This window comes from Urocampus carinirostris, chromosome 13, assembly GCF_059441175.1.
Source record: "Urocampus carinirostris isolate Australia breed hairy pipefish chromosome 13, RoL_Ucar_1.0, whole genome shotgun sequence".
In the NCBI taxonomy this organism is placed as follows: domain Eukaryota; kingdom Metazoa; phylum Chordata; class Actinopteri; order Syngnathiformes; family Syngnathidae; genus Urocampus; species Urocampus carinirostris.
The window spans coordinates 15,753,572-15,773,841 of record NC_142361.1 but is presented as its reverse complement, the minus strand read 5'-3'; the positions used below and the strand labels follow the sequence as shown (position 1 = coordinate 15,773,841).

Genomic DNA, 20,270 nt, shown 5'->3' with positions numbered 1-20,270 from the left:
GTGTGCTCTGATTGGCTAGCAACCATTCAGGGTTTCCCCTGCCCATAGATGGCTGGGGATAGGCTCCAGCGCCACCAACAGAGGATAAGCGGGGCAGATAATAGATGGATGAGTACAAAATCTTTAACCAGCCAGATGCTCTGAGTGCTCAGCACCCCTAAAATTTAAACCTAAATATGCCTCTGGCAATAATTAATACTATTTGTTGTCTACCTTCAACCAAACGATGCCAATGCAAGCACAACGCCAAGAGTGGGCGCTATTAGTCCAGCATTGAGCGAACGTGTTTTTGTATACAGTCTTGACTGCCATCGTGTGGTGAAACGGCATCATCCCGACCGCATTTTCATTTCAAATCACATATCGTCTATAATGTATTCCTTATGCGAAACAGGCGTTCGCCTCTTTGACGTTGCACACAGTGATCAAACTTTAGGGCTGACATATTTGCTCGAGTGTGCAACACTATCAACTCCCTTCTAGTGAACCGAATTGGGCAGGGCTTCATTTGCAAAGCAAGTCCAACCCTGCATGTCCCGGAGCAGGTTGACGGCTGCATTGCACACTCGGGTGGGGCCTTTCTTTTTTTCTCACTCTCTAGCCAACCTCCCTCCCTCCTTTCCCAAAGACACTAAAAACCCAGCCAACTCCGCACAGCGTCACAAGCAGGCAGTCCGACAGTAGCTCTCTTCCTTCCTCCCTCGCCTCCGTCTGAGCTCGCCATGTTCCGTTGCGGGATCGCCTATCCTCGCTGCAGGTGGATTGTGCCTCTGCTTTTGCTCTTCGCCATCATTTTCGACATCATCGCCATCGCCGCCACTTCGGGCTGGGTGACCGATGAGGAGGGCAAGACGCATTACGCCAGCATGTGGGAGCAATATCACGGACGCAACGACCAGTGGGAGGGCAAGTCTCTCATGGAGTTCCGTAAGTGACACGAACTGTAACTACGACGTCCTTATTTTTCTGTAGTTTATTGGAATTAACACCCGAGAGTCGTAAACTCGAAGTGCATGCGCACCTAGGTGGAAATATCAACACCTTGCTAGAATCCAATCCAGACAGACTGAGGGTGGGGGTTGGGAGGTCTAAACTTTGGAATTCGTGACCCCTCCCGTTCCCTCTCTTATCATATCCTGGTTGGAAACACAAACAGAAGAAAATACAATGCACGCAAGAGCCCGGGCTTCTAAGAAATTCTACAAAAGTGTATCTCAAAAACGAGTAAATCAGTTACATTATATTAAAGGAAAACGAAATTATGAAATACAACCATATGGGGTAAGCAGCAGTTATATGTGTCCTTGTGGGGGAAAACACATGCAACTATATGTAAAAACATATTTCAAAGGCCAAATTATAGCCATTTTTGCATTCAACATGAATGCAAAAAAAAAACCCTGTGTGGGATATCACCGATATGCGAATGCACAGATTTGATTGCCTATCTTTCCTGTTCGTCAAATAAAAGGTTACAATTGTAACGGGTGTAAACACAATGAATTCAACATCAACAACATTGATTGACCATTGAGAAATCAAAATTTGGAATAGGGCTGACAGAAAAAGGCCAGAGTTTATCTTGGTCCTTGCCGCCTTCACAGTTCAGTCACTTTTTCCATTAATCAAATCATGTAACCAGTTATTATGACAAGGTTTCAAACGTACAATGAATAACATCTTATCATCATTCAAAGAAAATGAAATAATAATTAATACTTTATATGAAGGCAGAGAATAAATGAAGGATTATAATTTCTCATCGCACTCTCAACGTTCTAACACACAAAATTAGACTGGAGAATGCTGATCCATAAGTATATCTATGTTTTGTTGTTTTCCCATTTATTCATGGTAATATTTGAACAATAAGAACTTGTTTATGAACGGTCAAAATAACTTGGCATTTCTAGTATAACTATTCAAATTTGATTTAAAGGTTTCAAAGCTTGTAAGTTTATCAAGTCATTGTCTAAGCTTTTCAACAATTTTGGTCCATTGCAAAAAATTGAGTAATATTTTGGCGTTGTTCTTGGTCTTCTTTCAGCTCGTTTTCGAATTTCCCCTCTTATAATATTTTAATTGTTTTCTATGAAAGTAGCATTGTAAATTTGCTGGTAAGCTTGTTTGTAGCTGTGTACATTATCTGAGCAGATTAATATCTGGTTAAATCATATAAGATAGGAGTTTTGCCTCTATGAATAGGTTATATGTATGTGCTCTATATAACTAGTTTTTTTGTATCATGAATAAATGATCTCCGGTTGTGGGATAAGGGTTCCCCCATACATTTCTGCACAATATGTTAAATAAAGTACTATAAGTTAGTGTTAAATGATATATAGAGCTTTTTGGGTGAGGATTTCTTGAGCATGCCTAGGTATAAAAATATTTCTAGCAGTCTTTTTTTGTATTGTATTCAGCTGATTTTAAAATTGAGTTTTTCGTCAAGTAATATTCCGAGCACTTTAAGATCAGTAACTCTTTCAATTCTAATTTCATTCATGTAGATCTAAATCACCTGATTATATATATCCATCCATTCCATCCCTTATCTGCACCGCTTATCCTCAGTAGGGTTGCGGGGGTGCTGGAGCCCATCCCAGCTATCTTCGGACAGTGGGCGGGGGACACCCTGAACTGGTTGCCAGTCAATCGCAGGGCACACAGGGACAGACAATTCCCTCGCTCATTCACACCTAGGGACAATTTGGACCAGCCCATTCACCTGAAATACATGTCTTTGGAATGTGGGAGGAAACCGGAGTGCCCGGAGGAAACCCACGCAAGCACGGGGAGAACCTACAAACCCGCACAGGAAGTCCGGTAGCTGGATTTGAACCCATGACCTCAGAACTGTGCCGCACACGCGCTAACCACTGCGCCGCCAAGCTGACCTGATTATATATAGTTTTTCCAAATTTGATGTACTTAGTTTTGTTTATATCTACGGTTAATTTGTTGGTATTAAACCATGTGTGTCACTTTTCAAATTTTTGGTATACTGTTTGTTCAAGATGATTTTAAGTCGTGATCAACACACAGTAGGTTTGTATTATCAGCAAACAAGACTAGTTTCAACTGAAATACAGTACCAGTTTTCTAATGACAAAAGTCTGTCCTTGACACGATGACTAAAATTACAATCTTAGATTATAAAGGTTGGATGTAAATTATTTGGCTGGCTCTAGAACAGCGTCAATACCAACATGATCCAACCAAGAAGGTATAAATTTGTTTCATGTTCGAGCTAAGTGTATTTTACTGTCAATCGAGAATTAAATTCTGGTATGAATAAACAACCAAAATCAGCATTGATTCCTCTTTCTACCACGTCCTTGGTGGTCTCCTTCCTCAACTTCCTTTTTCATTGTTTGATGGCTCTGCAGCCGTCACCATGACAACACCGCCGCAAAACAGAAGACACTCTTGTGCCAAACTGTATGACCAGCGCCGGTCTGGTCCTTCAGCCATGAATACTTTCCCTGACGTCTCAGTGAAGCGCTATTTCTCTTTTAATTAGAGACAGAACTAAACCCACTAAAACAAATGAAACAATCAAAATCAGTGTGAGACCCTGGGTGGGTGGACAGTCTAGTGGGGTCCAAGGTATGCTACCCTCGGAACAAATTTTTCTATATTTGAAATTCAAAGGTATGAAAGGCAATGACACAGCAAACAAGTCACACCCATAAATCTGGTAAACAAAAACGAAATTCTAATGAGACTAAAAATAAGTAGTGTTGTTCCGATGCCGATGCTGTACTATTTTAAGGTATCGTAACGACAAGTAAGCAGACCAAATCACTGATATTAATATCAGTACCACTGTTATGTTGATTGCTGCTCTGGCAGGATGTCAGTTGTTAACTTATGGGGTACAGTTAGGGCTACTTATCCACCAAAGGGTTTTCCTGCTATGAGCAGATTTTTATTATCGCTTGCAATGGCAATGCCGCGTTTTTTAAGCTCTGTTAAAAATGCGGGCAATGCGACGAATTGCTGGGCAGGTTTTCTGCGCAGAACGCTCGGAGGTAAAGTTTTTTTCCCGGTCAACGAGAGTTGGAAAATGTTCGACTTGGGGGAAACGCAACGCTCATCAATGTCACATTTTACCCAGCCGTCTAATCACAGTGCAGGCTGGGCGGGACAATCACAGCAACAACCAAATATCATCTTTGAGAGTGTGGGGGAAGGACTGACTGACCAAGATTCTTTTTGACAGATAAATAGCACAAATACACACCATGGCGTATGCGATCAACTATATAATGAGAAGAGTAAAAGTTATTTTGATTAACTTCACATTTAGATATATTTCAAAATATTTGTACCTTTTTCATTTATACAAGTTTAGGAGACTCTGGCTGCACCCATTAAACTACGTATGAGAAACACAGCAAATTTTGTTGTAAGGAAAATCAAAATAGTGGCATTATACAGTGTTCTATTATAATATAGTATTGACTTATACATTTACAAATAAAAGGGTAGTGTCATTTAGCGGTGATTCCTCAGTGCTTACCTTCTTTCACAGTCTAGCCCTGCAGAATCTAGTGAGCCGGGTTCTTGCAGTTTTGCCCTCTTCTTTGCTCTCACTAATGTTTACTAATAAGCTACTAGCTTATTAGCCACTTTTATTAGCGGCCATTCTATGCCAGCAGCCGCTTATGTATTCAAGTACTGTACTGTACACCACTTGGTCAAACGTCACCAATGTCCTTATTGTGGAAGGAAATAAAGAAGATAGTTGGTGATGTAAATATTCTGACAGTTCAATAAATGTATATTGTGAATAGATGGCATAAGGTACAATCTGAAATTTGATTCCAGTTGTGTTTAGCCACAAGCTTGTCCGTCTAGAAATGTGTTAGTTCAATATTTTTTTAACCTTTTCTGAGATAAGGCCTGTTTTTGTTTTTTTAAATTAAAAAAATCTATAGCTACACTGTGCTTCAGATATATTTAAAAATTAATCCCCGAAACCAGTTTACATTATTTTAAACTTGATTATTTTGTTAAATTATTTTACAATATAAAGATTGTTTCATCATTTGTGGTCACCACAGCTCAGGAGGTTATACAGGATATTCAGTTTGGTTAAAAGTATTTCTGTAATGTTGGATGTTACAATATTTTTAACATGATTTTCAAGGTTTTACTATATCTTTGTATATTTTTATAATAACTCAAAATACTTTAAGGGCCAGGTTAAATTATTTAGTCCTTCATATTGGTAAAAACTTTTACGTTTTAATTATTAAATCATCAACTATCATACAAACAAAAGCAAGTACATTTAAAATACTCATAGATTGAGAAATAAGCATTTATTTTTCATAAGATGAGTTTCACTTGAATAGAGGAGAGTTAAATGTCTGCCATCTTGCTGCTAAACTTCATAAGGGCTGTGCAAAAAATGAGAAGGGAAAGGTGTGTTTTGGTCACTTTGAATATCCGTAGTTTTTGTTATTCCTTGTTCTTTTTAGCACAAATCTTTGGTTGCTCTCACCACACAACGACATCTAGTTGTCAAATAATACACGTTGTCCTTTTAAAAATTGCAAAAATGCTCTGCCAATAGAACCAATGTTCTTACTATGTTATACATTTCCCCTCTTTTAGTAAAATAAGAAAATTATTCAAAACAGCACAATTTATTCCCCCCCAGTATAATCTCATTAAGTTTCATCAAACAAAATGAGTCATTGAATATACCTACTTGTATCATCTTATGAGCTGATAATTAGTTCATAAAAAATAAAAATGATAATTTGCTGCGACTTACCGATATGGACGAATGTTAGAGTTACTTGGCTGATAACTGGAAGAAAGAAAGCAAAGATACTAAACTAAGGGAATGCTTTTTTGCAAAAATGAACAATTTCCTTACGGGACACTGGTTATATTTGTTTGCCCCCCGTTTATTTCCAGTGTTTGTTACAGAATTCCCCGTTTTAACACTGTTTTTTGCCATTTGGTTGTATAACCGGTCCCTGACGAGTTGGCGCGCTGTACCGAGTCGTGCCTCAACATGTAAAAAACTTATGTTGATATAAAATGGGTTTCAGCCACCTCACATCACAGACTTTAAATTATGCTCCATCCAAAATATTGATTACAAACCTACAATTTTAGCTTAGCTCACTTGTCCGAATCATTATACTGGCATAAGGAGAAATGTAACCGATGCCTGTTCTATGTTTGACTCATTTTTGCTTAGTGCCAGCCCAGCGGGATTGATGAGGTGTGTAAGAAAAGCCAACCGGTCCAACGGGTGTGTATACTCTATGCGAGGGACATTGTGTGAGACGTGCCTCAGGGTAAAGAGCCAGGCATTAGTAAAACATACACACACAGGTATGAATAATTGAAGGTGTTGGCTGATCCACACTGTAACGACAAAGTGGAAGGAACACAGAGCTCGCTTGGCCTAGCTTTCGAGTGCATTACAGCAATGCAAACTAAAAGAACACCTTTCATTTTCCATCATTTCGATTTGGGTGAACAAGGAATCAGTAGAACGTCAATTTTCCCAGGAAGTAGTTGAGACATCAAAGACGCTCATAGTTAATGTTTCACGCGTTACCTACAAGGTTTAAACTGGTAAGCATTGCTGTCAGATCAAATCAACATTTATTTGTATAGCCCTTTTTAAGCAACACATTTTAACTCAAATTGTTTTATAACAATATTCAGTGTACAATAGGAAAACATATTGCTTATACATAGTGACCTCTGTATTGGTCCATATTTTGTTGTACATAAATTCATCATGGTAGTAATGACATACAGCAAGTAGTTTTAGACCAGACAAAATGTATCTAAGTTCAAAGCTTTTATCATAGAATAATATTTTAGCATGATGTCCTTTTAGTTTGGATGTTAAGTGATCAAGTGATCTGATTTATGCACCCCAGTACTGAGTATGAATACATGGGATTTCTCCTTTTTTGCTCACACAGAATGACCTTACACTGATAACTGGAATCGTGGTGATAATTGTGGTTTAATAAACATACAGTATCGTAATGATTACCTTTCAAAGACCATTGAATAAATACACCAAAGTGACAGTCGCATTTCAGTTTGCAATACAGTACACTTAATTTTGCACAAGATCCACCATTCTGTGTGGATCTCATGTAAGAGGCATTTTGTCATAACTGATAGCACGCAGTGGTTAACGCGTGTGCGGCACAGTTCTGAGGTCGTGGGAACCTCCTAAGTGGGTTCAAATCCAGCTCCCGGCCTTATTGTGTGGAGTTTGTATGTTCTCCCCGTGCTTGCGTGGGTTTCCTCCGGGCACTCCGGTATCCTCCCACATTCCAAAAACATGCATTTCAGGTGAATTAGCCGGTCCAAATTGTCCCTAGGTGTGACTGAGCGAGTGAGTTGTCTGTCCCCGTGTGCACTGCGATTGGCTGGCAACCAGTCCAGGGTGTCCCCTGCCTACTGCCGATGATTGCTGGGATGGGCTCCAGCATCCCCGCGACCCTACAGAGGATAAGCGGTGCAGCTGATGAGATGAGATGAGATGATATGTTAACAACAAACCTAAAGGGACAGGTTGTATCATTTAGCACCTCTTAGAGTTAAAAAAAAATCTTAATTTATGAAAAAATGATATTTATAACAAATAATGGGAAAAAATACACTTTTTTTATAAACATTCATTTTTTAATACTTATAAGTTGAAAAATTTGCATGTGTTTTACAAAACATAAACCTCACCTACAGGAAGCTGAGCTAATTGTCTCCCATCTTGCTGCTACAGGTACCTAAAACCCTCGGAAAGGCTGTCCCAAAAAAACTTGAAGAAAAATGGTGCGGTTAGGTTACTTTGAGTTTCCGTAGTTTCTATTATTAACTATTTTCAAATAAGTTTTTGAAAAACGGTTTGGTTTGTCTGTTGCTATTATGAAATAGTTTTTAAAAATTAACATGAAAACGTTTTATAATTTCAACATAATGCATCTATTTGGTGCAGTTCTTTTTTACTTTATTCATTTTTTTAGATTTGTTTTTAAGAAAGTGAAATTTACTCAACAATAAGTAAGTAATTTTATATTTTTTTTACATTTTATACTGTTTATAAAGGTGTGGTGTGTCTCCCGAGGTGTTTGTAAAAGGTGAAAAGTGGAATATTGTCTTCATTAAGTATGCGTGAACAATGCCCTACTGTGTTTAAAGAGACTTTATAATTTTTTTCCCCACTACACCCAATGTCTTTTATCTTACAGTTAGCAACACTGGTCCGGAACACGAGTTTTTTGTTATTGTAGCATAAAAATGGTAAAAGTAAGAAAATGTATTTTTCAGATACAGTCCGAACCCCAATCCAAACCCCCAAAAGTGAAAAAGGTTTCTTCAAGCTCGGGCTTAAAATGTTAATCATTAAGTCGGGCCGGGCTTCCCTCTCGCGTTTTTTTTTCTCCTTCCTAAGGGGTCTGTATGGGCATTCACTTACTTTTACTCAATTAATTTTTTAGGTGCTTTTTACTTCAACTTGAGTAATATTTTTCTGAAGTAACAGTTCTTTTCTTGAGTAACACACAACACAACGATACAGTTTGTTATACTATTCAAATATCTCTGTTATAAAGAACATGCTTACCAAACTATCAATTTAAGTCCAAGTCGCGAAATCTTAATACATTTTCATCCCCTTTTTCACTGTAGCAGATGCGCCGCTTCCTCTTTCGACCTTTATGTGGCTTCATTTCGGCTTCTCGCCAATAGCTTCAAGCTTAACAAACTTTCTTTCTGCTTTTCGGCCAAATATTTTGCTATTTGCATCTTGTGATCTGCAGAATATGATTTTCTTTTCGGTGCTATTTAGTTCAGTTTCATTTCCCTGCACTTCGCCGAAACGCTCGCATCGGCGCTGATCGTTTGTTTCGGCACTGCACTTTGAAGTGTAGACTTCACGGCCCAAAGTAAACCCGAAGCTGTGTACTTCGACGAAAAAGCCCCTTTTTGGCGCCAAAGTACACAAGTTATCGAAGTAAAGATTCTGGTTAACTTCAAGCTCAATCCCTCAAAGCCAGTTAATGGGTCAGGTTGGCCTGGTTCGGGCTTATATACCTGCGAGTCGTGTCGGGCAGAATTTCTTATGCTCGATCTTTACTCCAATGTACAGGTATGTACCTATGTACAAACCTGTACATACTGTATGTGTTGAGGAATGTAATTACACATAAAGTGCACAAATGTAGATGTGCAATGAAGAATATTCTACTTCAAGTTTTTCTTTTTTTCAAAAATTGTATTTAAAATTACTCTAAAAAGAGGAAATTCAATAATCTTAAGACATTCTTCCAAGAAATTTCATTAAAAATATTCCCTAGTGCTAAACTCTTTTGAGAAAAGAGAAACAGATCCTTTTTTTTTAATTTTACTGCGCCATACTTGCCTCCAAGCTCCTTCAAGGTATGCAAGCAGACTTGAGGTTATATTCTATACAGGCTCCATCTGGAGCCGCTCACGTGGCACCACAGAAGACGAGCGTGCTGTGATGGGGTGTGTCAGACCTTGCTTCAAATCAGCTAGAGCCATAAATCATCATCATATCAAATGATTATCAAACGATAATTCAAACTACACTGACATTGTTGCAGGTGTACCTACATTATCTTTTTGCTACTTGAGTAATATTTTTCTGAAGTAACAGTACTTTTCTTTAGTAAAAGACTTCAACGCTGCAGTTTAGCGCCAAAATGCACACTTAAGCTCCAAAGTTATATTATTCAGACAACTCTATCTCAAATAAAGTGCTTATAAAACCTTTAGTTTAACTCTAAATCACAAAATCCAATAAATTTTCAACCTCGGTTTCACAGTAGAAGATGCGCTGCTGCCTCTTTCCACCTCTACGTGGCTTACGTTGGACATATGAATTTACATGACTCCAAAAAGCTAGTATTATCTGACCATTGGTACGTTTTTGTGTTTTGTGTAGCTTGGGCGCAGGCTGTAGCCGCCCTGATGATCCTTGGCCTCCTCATCCTGATCGGTGCATTTATTCTGTCCTGTGTGGCGCTTTGTTGCACCCTGAACGTCACGTTGCTGCCCGTCATCGGAGTTATGCTTATTGTTGTCGGTAAGTGAAACACACGCACACGACTCAAGGCGAGCGGATAAACGGGATTACCTGATTTGGGTTGGGTGTATATCAAAGCATCACGTCTTATCATATTTTTAACCTGTACAGACGCTCCCCTACTTATGACCATTTGACTTACGTAAAAAGGTAGATACGAACATTGCTGTAAGTTAGATTTAGTATTGTGCGCACCTTTTTCTGAGTACAGGACAGTACTGTAGTTCTTCTTTCCGCCGCTACCCTCATGTGGTGGCTCTGTGAAAGGTCACCCAGCATCTAACCTGAAGAAGAAATCTGGCTTCTACTTCCTCGTTCGTGTGTAAACCTACAGTACTACGTCTACTATATCTAGCGCGCTAAGAACTTTGATGTTTTTATTGTTTAATATCTTGTGCATCCTTTCAATATGGTCGGTGTAAAGTGTAAAGAAGAGGCGAGTCGTTTCTGTTGAAATGATAGTGGAATAAGAAAGCTTGATACGTTTGAGAAAATGGTCGGAACGCTTTTTTTACCACTGAGGAGGACCTCTTGAAGCGGGCCCTCTAAAAGTAAGTTAAACTATTTTTTAGTACTAAACAATTCAGGTTACTTATACAAGCCTTCAATATATTTATATAAACCTTAAACATACAAAATATAGCACTGAAGCAACTTACGAACAAATTCAACTTACAGACGATAGTCCAAATCTGGTTCGTAAGTAGGGCAGCGTCTGTATTTACAATTTACTGCCCTCTATACTTGTTAAAAATGACACCGTAGCATGTAGGATTGGATAGTCAAAGTTTACTCTACCAGCCTGAGAGGAGTACTTTAGCGATTCGTGTATAACTAGCACTCTTACTTATTGAATAGAAATTGGTATACAATTTTGTTTAACTTTTTCTGCCCTCAAACTAAGCATTGTAAGTGGCAAACATTGTTAAATATGTGCGGCCAAGACTTAAATCCTTTACTGACAATGTAAAACTATGAACACGATCCTAACATAAAATTTATAATGTATCAATTTGATGTCCTTTACAGTCAGAATCATCATCAGACTCACTAAAGAATAGTTTCCCTTGCTGTGTTTTTTTTGCATTTATTTATATCCTTCAGATGGCAGCACGGCAGCGCAGTGGTTAGCGCGTGTGCGGCACAGTTCTGAGGTCCTGGGATCAAACCTTCCTGTGTGGAGTTTGCATGTTCTCCCTGTGCTTGATTTTAATTTTGATTTTGTGAATAGGTTTGTTCAGTAGTCTGACGAATAAATGTCATTAAACGTCATTCATACGCTGATGGTTTCATGACAACATGTCCAAAATTACAATTACCGTAAATTCCGGACTATAGAGCGCACCTGATTATAAGCCGCACCCACCACATTTCGGGAGGAAAACCGATTTTGTACATACACAAGCCGCACCTGTATATTAGCCGCATGCGCCCACATTGAAAAAACGCAATTCAAACACGAAATTAATCCATACCCGATAAAGGCCCAAAAACACAGCCGGCAAATTGAACGGAAAATGATACTGGTACTTAAGATTTAATGCAGACCTGCAGGGTCCGGGTGCCTGTTGAAAGTAATCCAAGGAAAAAAGTGTATATTTCCAAAGGTAAGGGTGGGAAAAATATATATCCACTATTGTCGGCCGCGTCCACAAACACGTCTCATCTTTACTCCACTTCCCGTCAGCCCGCGTTTGCCCCGCCCCTTCATTCTCATTTGTTCGTACAAAACATATCAGAATAAGTTTCTGAAATAAATACATTACAAAAATATACAGTTGCAAATACATATACATGGTTACACATATTTACAAAGAAAGACGGTACACCGAGAGAGTTTTCAAAGCTTTAATAATAATATTATAACTTTCATCCCAAACTGTGCCTGTGAAGGGTAGCAAAACGCTACTACCAACACGCTCTCAACACATTAAACAGCTCTGTTAAAAGAACATACCGTACTTGTAATAAGCACGGTAAACGGTCCTTATCTTCCTCCTTATAACTGACGTCATCAAAGTCGTCCTCCTTCAATATGGGAAAGAGACTTTGTCATGTAGACGTCGTCCCGCGCTCCCTTATTCAAAACACGCTAGCAACACGCTCGCAAAGTAAAGTTTACGTGCAGTAGCTCTGTTTCCTTCTTTATTGGACTGCTCGATTGCATTTAGCTTGAAAGCTGCGTCATGTGCCTTTCTTTTTGCAATTTGCATGGTGAGGATATTTCTACGCTAATTTAATTTGTGCACAAGCTAAGAAGTTGCAGTCGAAATCTTACCTTTCGTACTCGAGCGCCGCTGGCGGCCATTAGAAAAATTACATAAATTGGCCGCATCACTGAATAAGCCGCAGGGTTGAAAGTTTGGGGGAAAAGTAGCGGCTTATAGTCCGGAATTTACGGTAATCAAAAATCTGTAAAAAGATATGTATGGTCGTTTACAGTAGAACCCCGGGATATGACAATAATCTGTTCTGAGGTAGATATAGCAAAGTAAAGTTACTGTTTACCTCGGGCATGGCTGTCAACGATTGTAAGGCTTCAGTTGTATGATTTAATGCAAACAGTTGCCAGTATTTAAATTTTGTTACCACGAAAAGCACGTGTTTCTGCTCAGTACTGTTGTTACCGAGGAGACAGGGGGATTTCACTTTGTGGAGTGTAAAAGGACGTACTGTATATTTGCACGCACATTTGTTTCCCCCGCCTCACCGAAGGCTTTGCAAAAGGTTCCCCCGTGTCTTGGCTCATGTTGGCCCTTTGCTACGGGAGTGGTGAGGAACAAAAGTTCACACAGAGGAGTGAAAGCACAAAAGCAGTAAAAGTTGACGCTTTCTGTAAGTTGGCGGGAGGGTTCTTTTCCCAAGGAAAAAGGGCTGAACACGAACAACACAATGAACTATTGAAGGTGGGGGAGAAGGAACACGGATGAGTAAGGAACATAGAAATGGACCCTGCGTTAGTATGCCAAAAATCACGACTACTTTCAAGCTCACGTTCATGTATGGGAGACAAAAAGGTCCGTGGTAATCTGTAACTTAATACTCATTCTGCATCTATCAATTCTACTAGAATTGTTTTGGCTTTACCTGGTGATCTGGATAACTAATCAGTAAAGACATGCCCATCAAACTCTGGATTGCCAAATTTAATTAATAGTTGAAATAGTTAAACTTAAGGGCAGTACGGCGGCGCAGTGGTTAGCGGGTGTGCGGCACAGTTCTGAGGTCATGAGATTGAACATTCCTGTGTGGAGTTTGCATGTTCTCCCCGTGTTTGCGTGGGTTTCCTCCGGGCACTCCGGTTTCCCCCCACATTCCAAAAGCATGCATGTCAGGTTATTTGGCCGGTCCAAATTGTCCCTAGGTGTGAATGAGCGAGTGAGTTGTCTGTCTCTGTATGCCCTGGCACTCGCTGGCAACCAGTTCAGGGTGTCCCCTGCCCACTACCCGAAGATAGCTGGGATGGGTTCCAGCACCCCCGAGAACCTACTGAGGATAAGCAGTGCAGATAATGGATGGATGGATTGTTAAACTTAAAACAGTTAAAATGAACAATTGAAAAACAGCAAAACCGGATAATGAAACAATTCATTAAACATAAAAAAATATATACAGTATACAGTATGTTACATGATTACAAGTAATTAAATGATATCACGTTTTATGAAAAAAACTTAAATCAATATCTAATAAATAATTGAAAGATTTGATGTATTCATTTTATTTTTACTGGTGTTAATTCAATATTCATGTTATTAATAAATAATATAATTAATCACATTAATTATCCCATTACATAATCATATATTGATGTATTTCATTTTGATAAAGCAGCTGTTTTGCTTATTGTTAGACTCCCAAAAAATCATTGGTGACGAAGATATTAGGCCCAGAATTGTGAAAAAAGAAAGCAGTAGCCGATAGTTGTGTTCCACATTTTTTTGCAACCGTTTTCCCCTTCACGTAATAATTCATCATTGACGGACGTCAACTCCTTTTCTCAGGAAGACGCGACATTGGTCACAATGATTTTTTTCATTGTGACTCACAGCTAAGTTGATGATGTTGTGAGTTTTGTCAAAAGGCGTGAAAGGATTTTCCTCACAATCTTGTGAGCTCTGACGTCATGTTAACAATGTGCCCAATTAGATTTTGAGCGTAAACCAGGGGTCTCAAACATCCTTCAGGCTTGCAGGCCAACCCCAGCCTGCTGAATGATCGTTTGTTGGCCCTCAACGCAAATATTTAAAAAATTAACAACATTTTTTTAACATCTTTGTTTTGGTCATATTTTGGGCGTTTTGGGGGGGGGTTCAGTCGTTTTTGTCTTTGGGCTCTTCATTTTGGTTAATTCTTTTGGGGGTGTTTTCCTTCTTTTTTGACGTTATTTGCTCATTTTTTTGTACTCCATCCATATGTGTGCGTTAACATTCCACCAATTTACCAATCATGTTTCAGCCGTTACTTGTTGCCAGGGTGAGTTATCTGCCCAGAGGCCTTCACAAAAACTTTGGAAGGCCGTGAGACATAATTCCAGTGTTTGATTAAAGCTGTTGGTTTGGCAAATCAGATTCCGACTTTGCGTCTGAGTATCTGCCAGCAGGCCTCCGCTAACGTCAGCCGTTTCACGAACTATGATTGGCTAGGGGGCGGCATCAAAAGTTTCACAACAAAAGCGTGAAGAAATAATTCCTGTGTGTACTGCTTCTGTCAAACCGACATTTCAAGCCCTAAATCGAATATAAACCTATGCCAGATATATGACAGGAAAGGCTCGACTTTCAGCATTAGTTTCGATTGCAATAGAAAATAACTTCTTGATTGAACTGAAACGCACTGAAAATCTGTATGACAGAGTATTTGAAATGTTCTCAAGGAAATAAAGGAGGATGGATTTGTGCACAGATGAAACGATTTTTATTGAGTAAAATGTGGTTATTTTCCTAAATAATATTGCAATTTTATGATGCTATTATTGATGCTTTTTTATATGTGACACCGCTGTAGCTGCAATAAATGTTTTATAGCCATAAAATAGTTATTGAGTATTGGATTTATTAAGCAAACTGAAGCCCTAGGTGTAAAATGCACGGCCCGCCACTGACTAAAAGGCATGTTGACTTTCCTATGCAGTGGTGCTACAAGTGATCGCGCTGATCATCTACCCGGTCAAGTTCAACGAGCAGATCTTCGAGGGCCATTATTACTACACGTGGGCGTACGGCTTTGCCTGGGGTGCTACCCTGCTGTGCATCGGCTGTGCTGTGCTCTTCTGCTGCCTGCCACGCTATGAGGACGAACTCACCGGCCTGGCCAAGACAAAGTACCTCTACACGTCTGCCTAAAGTTTCTCCATCCTACCTTCATATGCCACCTTCCAGAAGCCTACCCCGACCCCTACTTGCCCCTCAACCACCAGCAGCAGGTCCTCCTCCATACTGGAACATTTTTACTCTTTGGCCCCGATCAATGATGGAGGTTGCATTGTCGATTGTAACCATTTCGTCCCTCAGTGCTTCTACATACAAAATATCACCAAAGTGCCTACATGTCATTTCCACTAATTCAAAGTAATTGATCCAGAGTGATGATTTGAACCTTTTGATCTCAGCTTCATTATTTTGAGACTATTTTGGAAGTAGAACAAAAAATCCAGAGCAATTGATCTAGCCCACTGTATAGTTCTAACAACAACAATGATTGTGATTTCAAGTTCCTGATTGATTTTCACAGTTTGGGGCAATTGTTCTGTAGATTTTGTTCCAATTTGGTTGATCCAGGGCAAATATTCAAGACCATTGATATATTACCAAATGACCGGAAGCCTTGGATCCCGTTTGATTAATTGATTTAGCTTTCAGTGCAGGTTATAACAAATATTGTTCTAAAGTGTTTCAAATTTGAAAACATTTTTATCTGACCATTTTGTTTTGAGGCAAATTATCTGGAGCAATTGTTCTTTAGCAAATTATTCGTAGCAAAAACATTTTGTCTAATTTGATATGAGTCAAATAATCAATGGCATCAGTTCAGTAGAATTTGTTATAAAGCTTTTCATCTTAAGCAATCAATCCTGAGCAATGGGATCAGCTTCTCCTTGTGTGACCCAGGAAAAACAATAACATCAAATTGCTGATCATTTTGGTTGAGTAATTAAATTAGGCAGTTCTGAAATAATTCTTATGTGCTATTGATCCAGAGTGTTTTCTCAAGATTTAATGTTCTGCAACAAATAATTCAGAGCGATTGATTGGGACGCGTCATATAAACTGAAGTAATTCTGAAAGCGATCGATTACGAGCATTTTTCCAGTACCAATCTGATCAAGTGTGATGTAATCGGCTTGCCATGCAATTTAGATAAATACGTTTGATTGAATGCAGCAGGTTCATACATGAGTGAGCGATCTGGTTCAATTGATCCGTAGCAATTGGTTGATTCAGGCCACCATTCGACAACAAATACCACCAAAAATGCTCAGCATTTGCAATAATCTGCAGTTTTGGCAGGTAGTTGCATGCTATTTTTCAGATGTTTATTAGATCAGGTTCCTCACCCTGGCATTGCAGCCCCTGTTGTGGAAAGGAATTTCCTACATTATATTGTGAATGTCTGGCTTCTTATGTTTTTTTATAGTTAAGTGCTAATAAAATGTGGTTGGATGTAGTCCATGCACCTTTTCGCTATTTCATCTTTTTTGCTCGCATGGTCTGTTTTTGTACTGTCAAATAGAGGGTTGACTTAATGGCATCATCTGCTTGCTTAACTATTAAATATTTTGTGATGGCTCATCTTTTTAAGTCACAATTATTTAAAAAAAGATGTCAATGTGCAGGCTGCCTCGGTTGGCTTTTTGGTTGCTGTCGCTTAAGAAGGAGCATTATTTAACAAAAAGTTTTTATTTTTAATAACTGTTCTCGAGTTGAATTTGTGACAAAATGGAACTTAGATCTGTATGGAAACCCACTAAAATCCTTCAACTTCTGTGCCTTAGCTGCTCAAGGGTTAGACTTTTACATCACACCACAGTTAAAAGATCTCACATTTTATGCGGGAGGGGGAAAAAGACGATACTGTAGCCAGCAACTCGTGTAAAGAAATAACCTACTGTCTGAATCATACTTGACAAGATAAACCTAAAGACATGTTTATGATTACCATTTTAAATGTATGTATTGTGGGGAGATGCATGTGCTGACAGACAGGTGGATACTACTAGTACTACTACTGTTTTAACACTCAGTCTTTCCTGTGGGTGTGTTGTGTGCTTTCATTAATTATTTGCCTATGGTTATTGTTCTTCTGCTGTTGTGTGAGCTGATTCGCTTTTTGTATTTTTCTGCAAGAGCATTGGTCTAATAAACTGTTTTGTTTTGACAAAATGTACTTCTTTCTCCACTGACTCGGAACACCTATAAAGACAATGTAGGTGGAATGAGAATGGGAAAAAATAGAAAATGGAATGGAACAACAATCGAGATTAAGAAAAAAAATCAGCAGATGTCCTGAATATTGGTGAACAGTTTTAAATTGTCCATAAATGTTTGAACTGACAGAAATCTGTGATATCTCATTAAAAAAAAAACTCAAAGATCTTGAGGATTGCAACAAAATCCAAGACCTTCATCCTGTTTATGTTTTGACAAGATAAGAAGATGCAAACTGGAAGACTGAACCAAATACATAGCAGCTTAATTTAAAACAACAGTAAAAAAAGGCAGAACAAAAACCATGACAGTAAATAAAAGATAGATTTTCTATGTAAAAAGCCTAACAGCCGATCACATAAATTCTAAAATTAGGACGGACAAACCTGTTAAACTGTACATCTGACTTGAATGCTAAACTATGTGTGAACTGACAGGCAGTCTCACTAAGCTAATTCCTAAACTAAACTGACTAGAATGTTAAAGTTACTGTAAACACTATAACTAAATAGAAATCAGGGGTAAAGTTTGTATCTGGTGAGGCTCAGTCAGATTTATAAATTATTGAATCTACATATTGTATAAAGCATTGTATAAACTGTAGCATAGGAAGAAAACAACAATTGTCTTAATTTCTAAATAAGTTTTATGTGCTGCTGCTTTTGAATAAAAAGATACAATAGATAGGTAATCCTTCATTATGAAAATGAAAGTCCGTACAAGAAGACAACATTTACTGGATGGCTTGACTTTCTGTTAGCATGCTAATCATGGTTCACGTATCCCTTAACCACCTTGGTTGGCGGGGAACCACTCCTTGTGGTGTGTCTTGGGCAAGTACAGCCTGGTGGTGCCCATCCCATTCCATACTGTTTTTGGAGTAGGGGTTTTACTCCTGCACATGAAACAGTTCTGGTTTTCATGGTCACCCGTAGCAGAAGCCTCCTGATCCGACTCAGATAAAGCATCATCTTCATCATCTGGTCACCATTTTTTTTATGTAAAGCGTCAACCCACTCTTCAGAGATGAGCTGGTCCTCTGCACAAACTGGCAGGAGCCCCAGTTTGTGCGGAGTCTCTGGCTCTCCCCTGCGCTTTTCCCAAAAACCTTTGATAATGGAAAATGATATGTTTTCTGTAGGACAAACATGACAAGCATTCTTAACATTTTCCAACGAATATATTTTTATATAGCATATGCTGCCTTTCTTATAAGACTTACATTAAACTTTTAATATTTTGTGGCTCCAAACACGTTTAATTTATTTTTTGTGGGGGTGTGAAATTGCTATTTCGACTTTTTGCGTAGTCAACATCTGAGCTAGACAAGACAGTTTGCCGAACTTTGTCCTCGACTCGTCAACCGACACTCACACGCACTTAAAGTGAGTTGATAAAGTGCAAGTGACTCATCTAGCCGGCCACACCCTGGGAAGGGCCTCTGTATGGAATCTGACTTTGCTCTCTACCCAGTGAGTATTTTTGTTTTCGTGTCTTCACTTCAACTTGTCAGTTTCAGAGCGGAATAACTGCAGTGTCATCTTGGCAGGCTAGAGGGAGTCACACAGGCATATTAACGTGAGATCTTCTCACAAGGGAGGCAACCACTTTTGGAGGAGGCAAGTTTAAGCCCTCAAATTCAACATATAATAGCAATAAACGAGGCATTACTTTCTCATTGAAATAATGGAAGTCACAAACGACGAGTCTTGATTTTTTTGTTGTTGTCCGCGGCGTCCTCTTCTGGCCAATAGCATACATTGCAATAACTCAAATCCGTAAATCAAGTTTCAGAGCCCAGGCACACTTTTTCCGTTAAAAAAAAAAACTTTGAGGTACTCAGTTTGACAAAAAAATACTTGAAAATGAAAACCCCGGCACCTGTTTCAGTTTTAAAAAGATTAGCTTATTATGTTTCCTAAAATATATACCTGTCTACAATAATTCTAGACAGAATCATATTTACAAAATACTTCCAGTCCAGCATTTCTTTAGTGTAGTCTGATAAACATTCTACTCTACTTAAATACATTTTATCCAGGGCCTGGTGAGAATTGAACTCATCGTCCCTGGATTACAAGACCAGTGCTTTGTGCTCTGACCACTGAGCTACAGTGCCTGCCACATTGTAAGACAGCTTTTTACAAATCACAATTAACCTCATTTCGCAAGGGAAAAACATTGTAATTCAAAACAGTCGAGTTTAAGACTGACCAGAAGACCAGATAAAAAAGAGAAACATCAAGATCCCAATGATACCCGTCTACAATAATTCTAGACGGACTCATAATAACAGAAAAAATCCTGTCCAGCACTTCTTCAATGCAGTCTGATGAACCTTCTTCACGACTGATATGTTTTTTGGGTAGGCCCTGGTGAAAATTGAACTCGCAATCCCTGGTTTACTGGATCAGTGCTCTGACCACTGAGCTACAAGGCCAGCCAACATTGCTAAATATCTTTCTAAAAATCGAAATCAACCTAATTTCGCGAGGGGAGAAGATTGTTATTCAGAACAGTTGAGTTGAAAATTGACCAGAAGACCAAATCAAAAACAGCAAGATCAAGATATTAACAGAAGACTTCCTGTCTAGCACTTCTTTACTGCAGTCTGCTGAATCTTCTAAACTATTAAGAAGTCTTTTATCTAGGCCTTGAAGAGAATTGAACTCATTACCCCTGGTTTACTAGACCAGTGCTCTGACCACTGAGCTCAAAGGACTGCCAACACAGCTAAATAT

General features: G+C 38.9%; 1 protein-coding gene across 1 annotated transcript; it reads left to right on the top strand.

Annotated features, from left to right (window-relative positions):
- Positions 1 to 565: 565 nt before the first annotated feature.
- On the top strand, positions 566 to 17,484 carry perp (p53 apoptosis effector related to pmp22). Its single transcript, XM_088351500.1, has 3 exons — positions 566 to 927; positions 9,962 to 10,102; positions 15,236 to 17,484. Exons 1-3 carry the CDS (start codon positions 723 to 725, stop codon positions 15,445 to 15,447), a joined length of 558 nt encoding a protein of 185 aa, XP_088207626.1. The 5' UTR covers positions 566 to 722; the 3' UTR covers positions 15,448 to 17,484.
- Positions 17,485 to 20,270: the final 2,786 nt, after the last annotated feature.

Excerpts from the sequence above, each read along its gene's own strand:
- perp (XM_088351500.1), top strand. The coding sequence starts at position 723 with ATGTTCCGTTGCGGGATCGCCTATCCTCGCTGCAGGTGGATTGTGCCT. Across the intron at positions 928-9,961 it reads CAAGTCTCTCATGGAGTTCC|CTTGGGCGCAGGCTGTAGCC; the intron begins GTAAGTGACACG and ends TGTTTTGTGTAG. Across the intron at positions 10,103-15,235 it reads AGTTATGCTTATTGTTGTCG|TGGTGCTACAAGTGATCGCG; the intron begins GTAAGTGAAACA and ends TTTCCTATGCAG.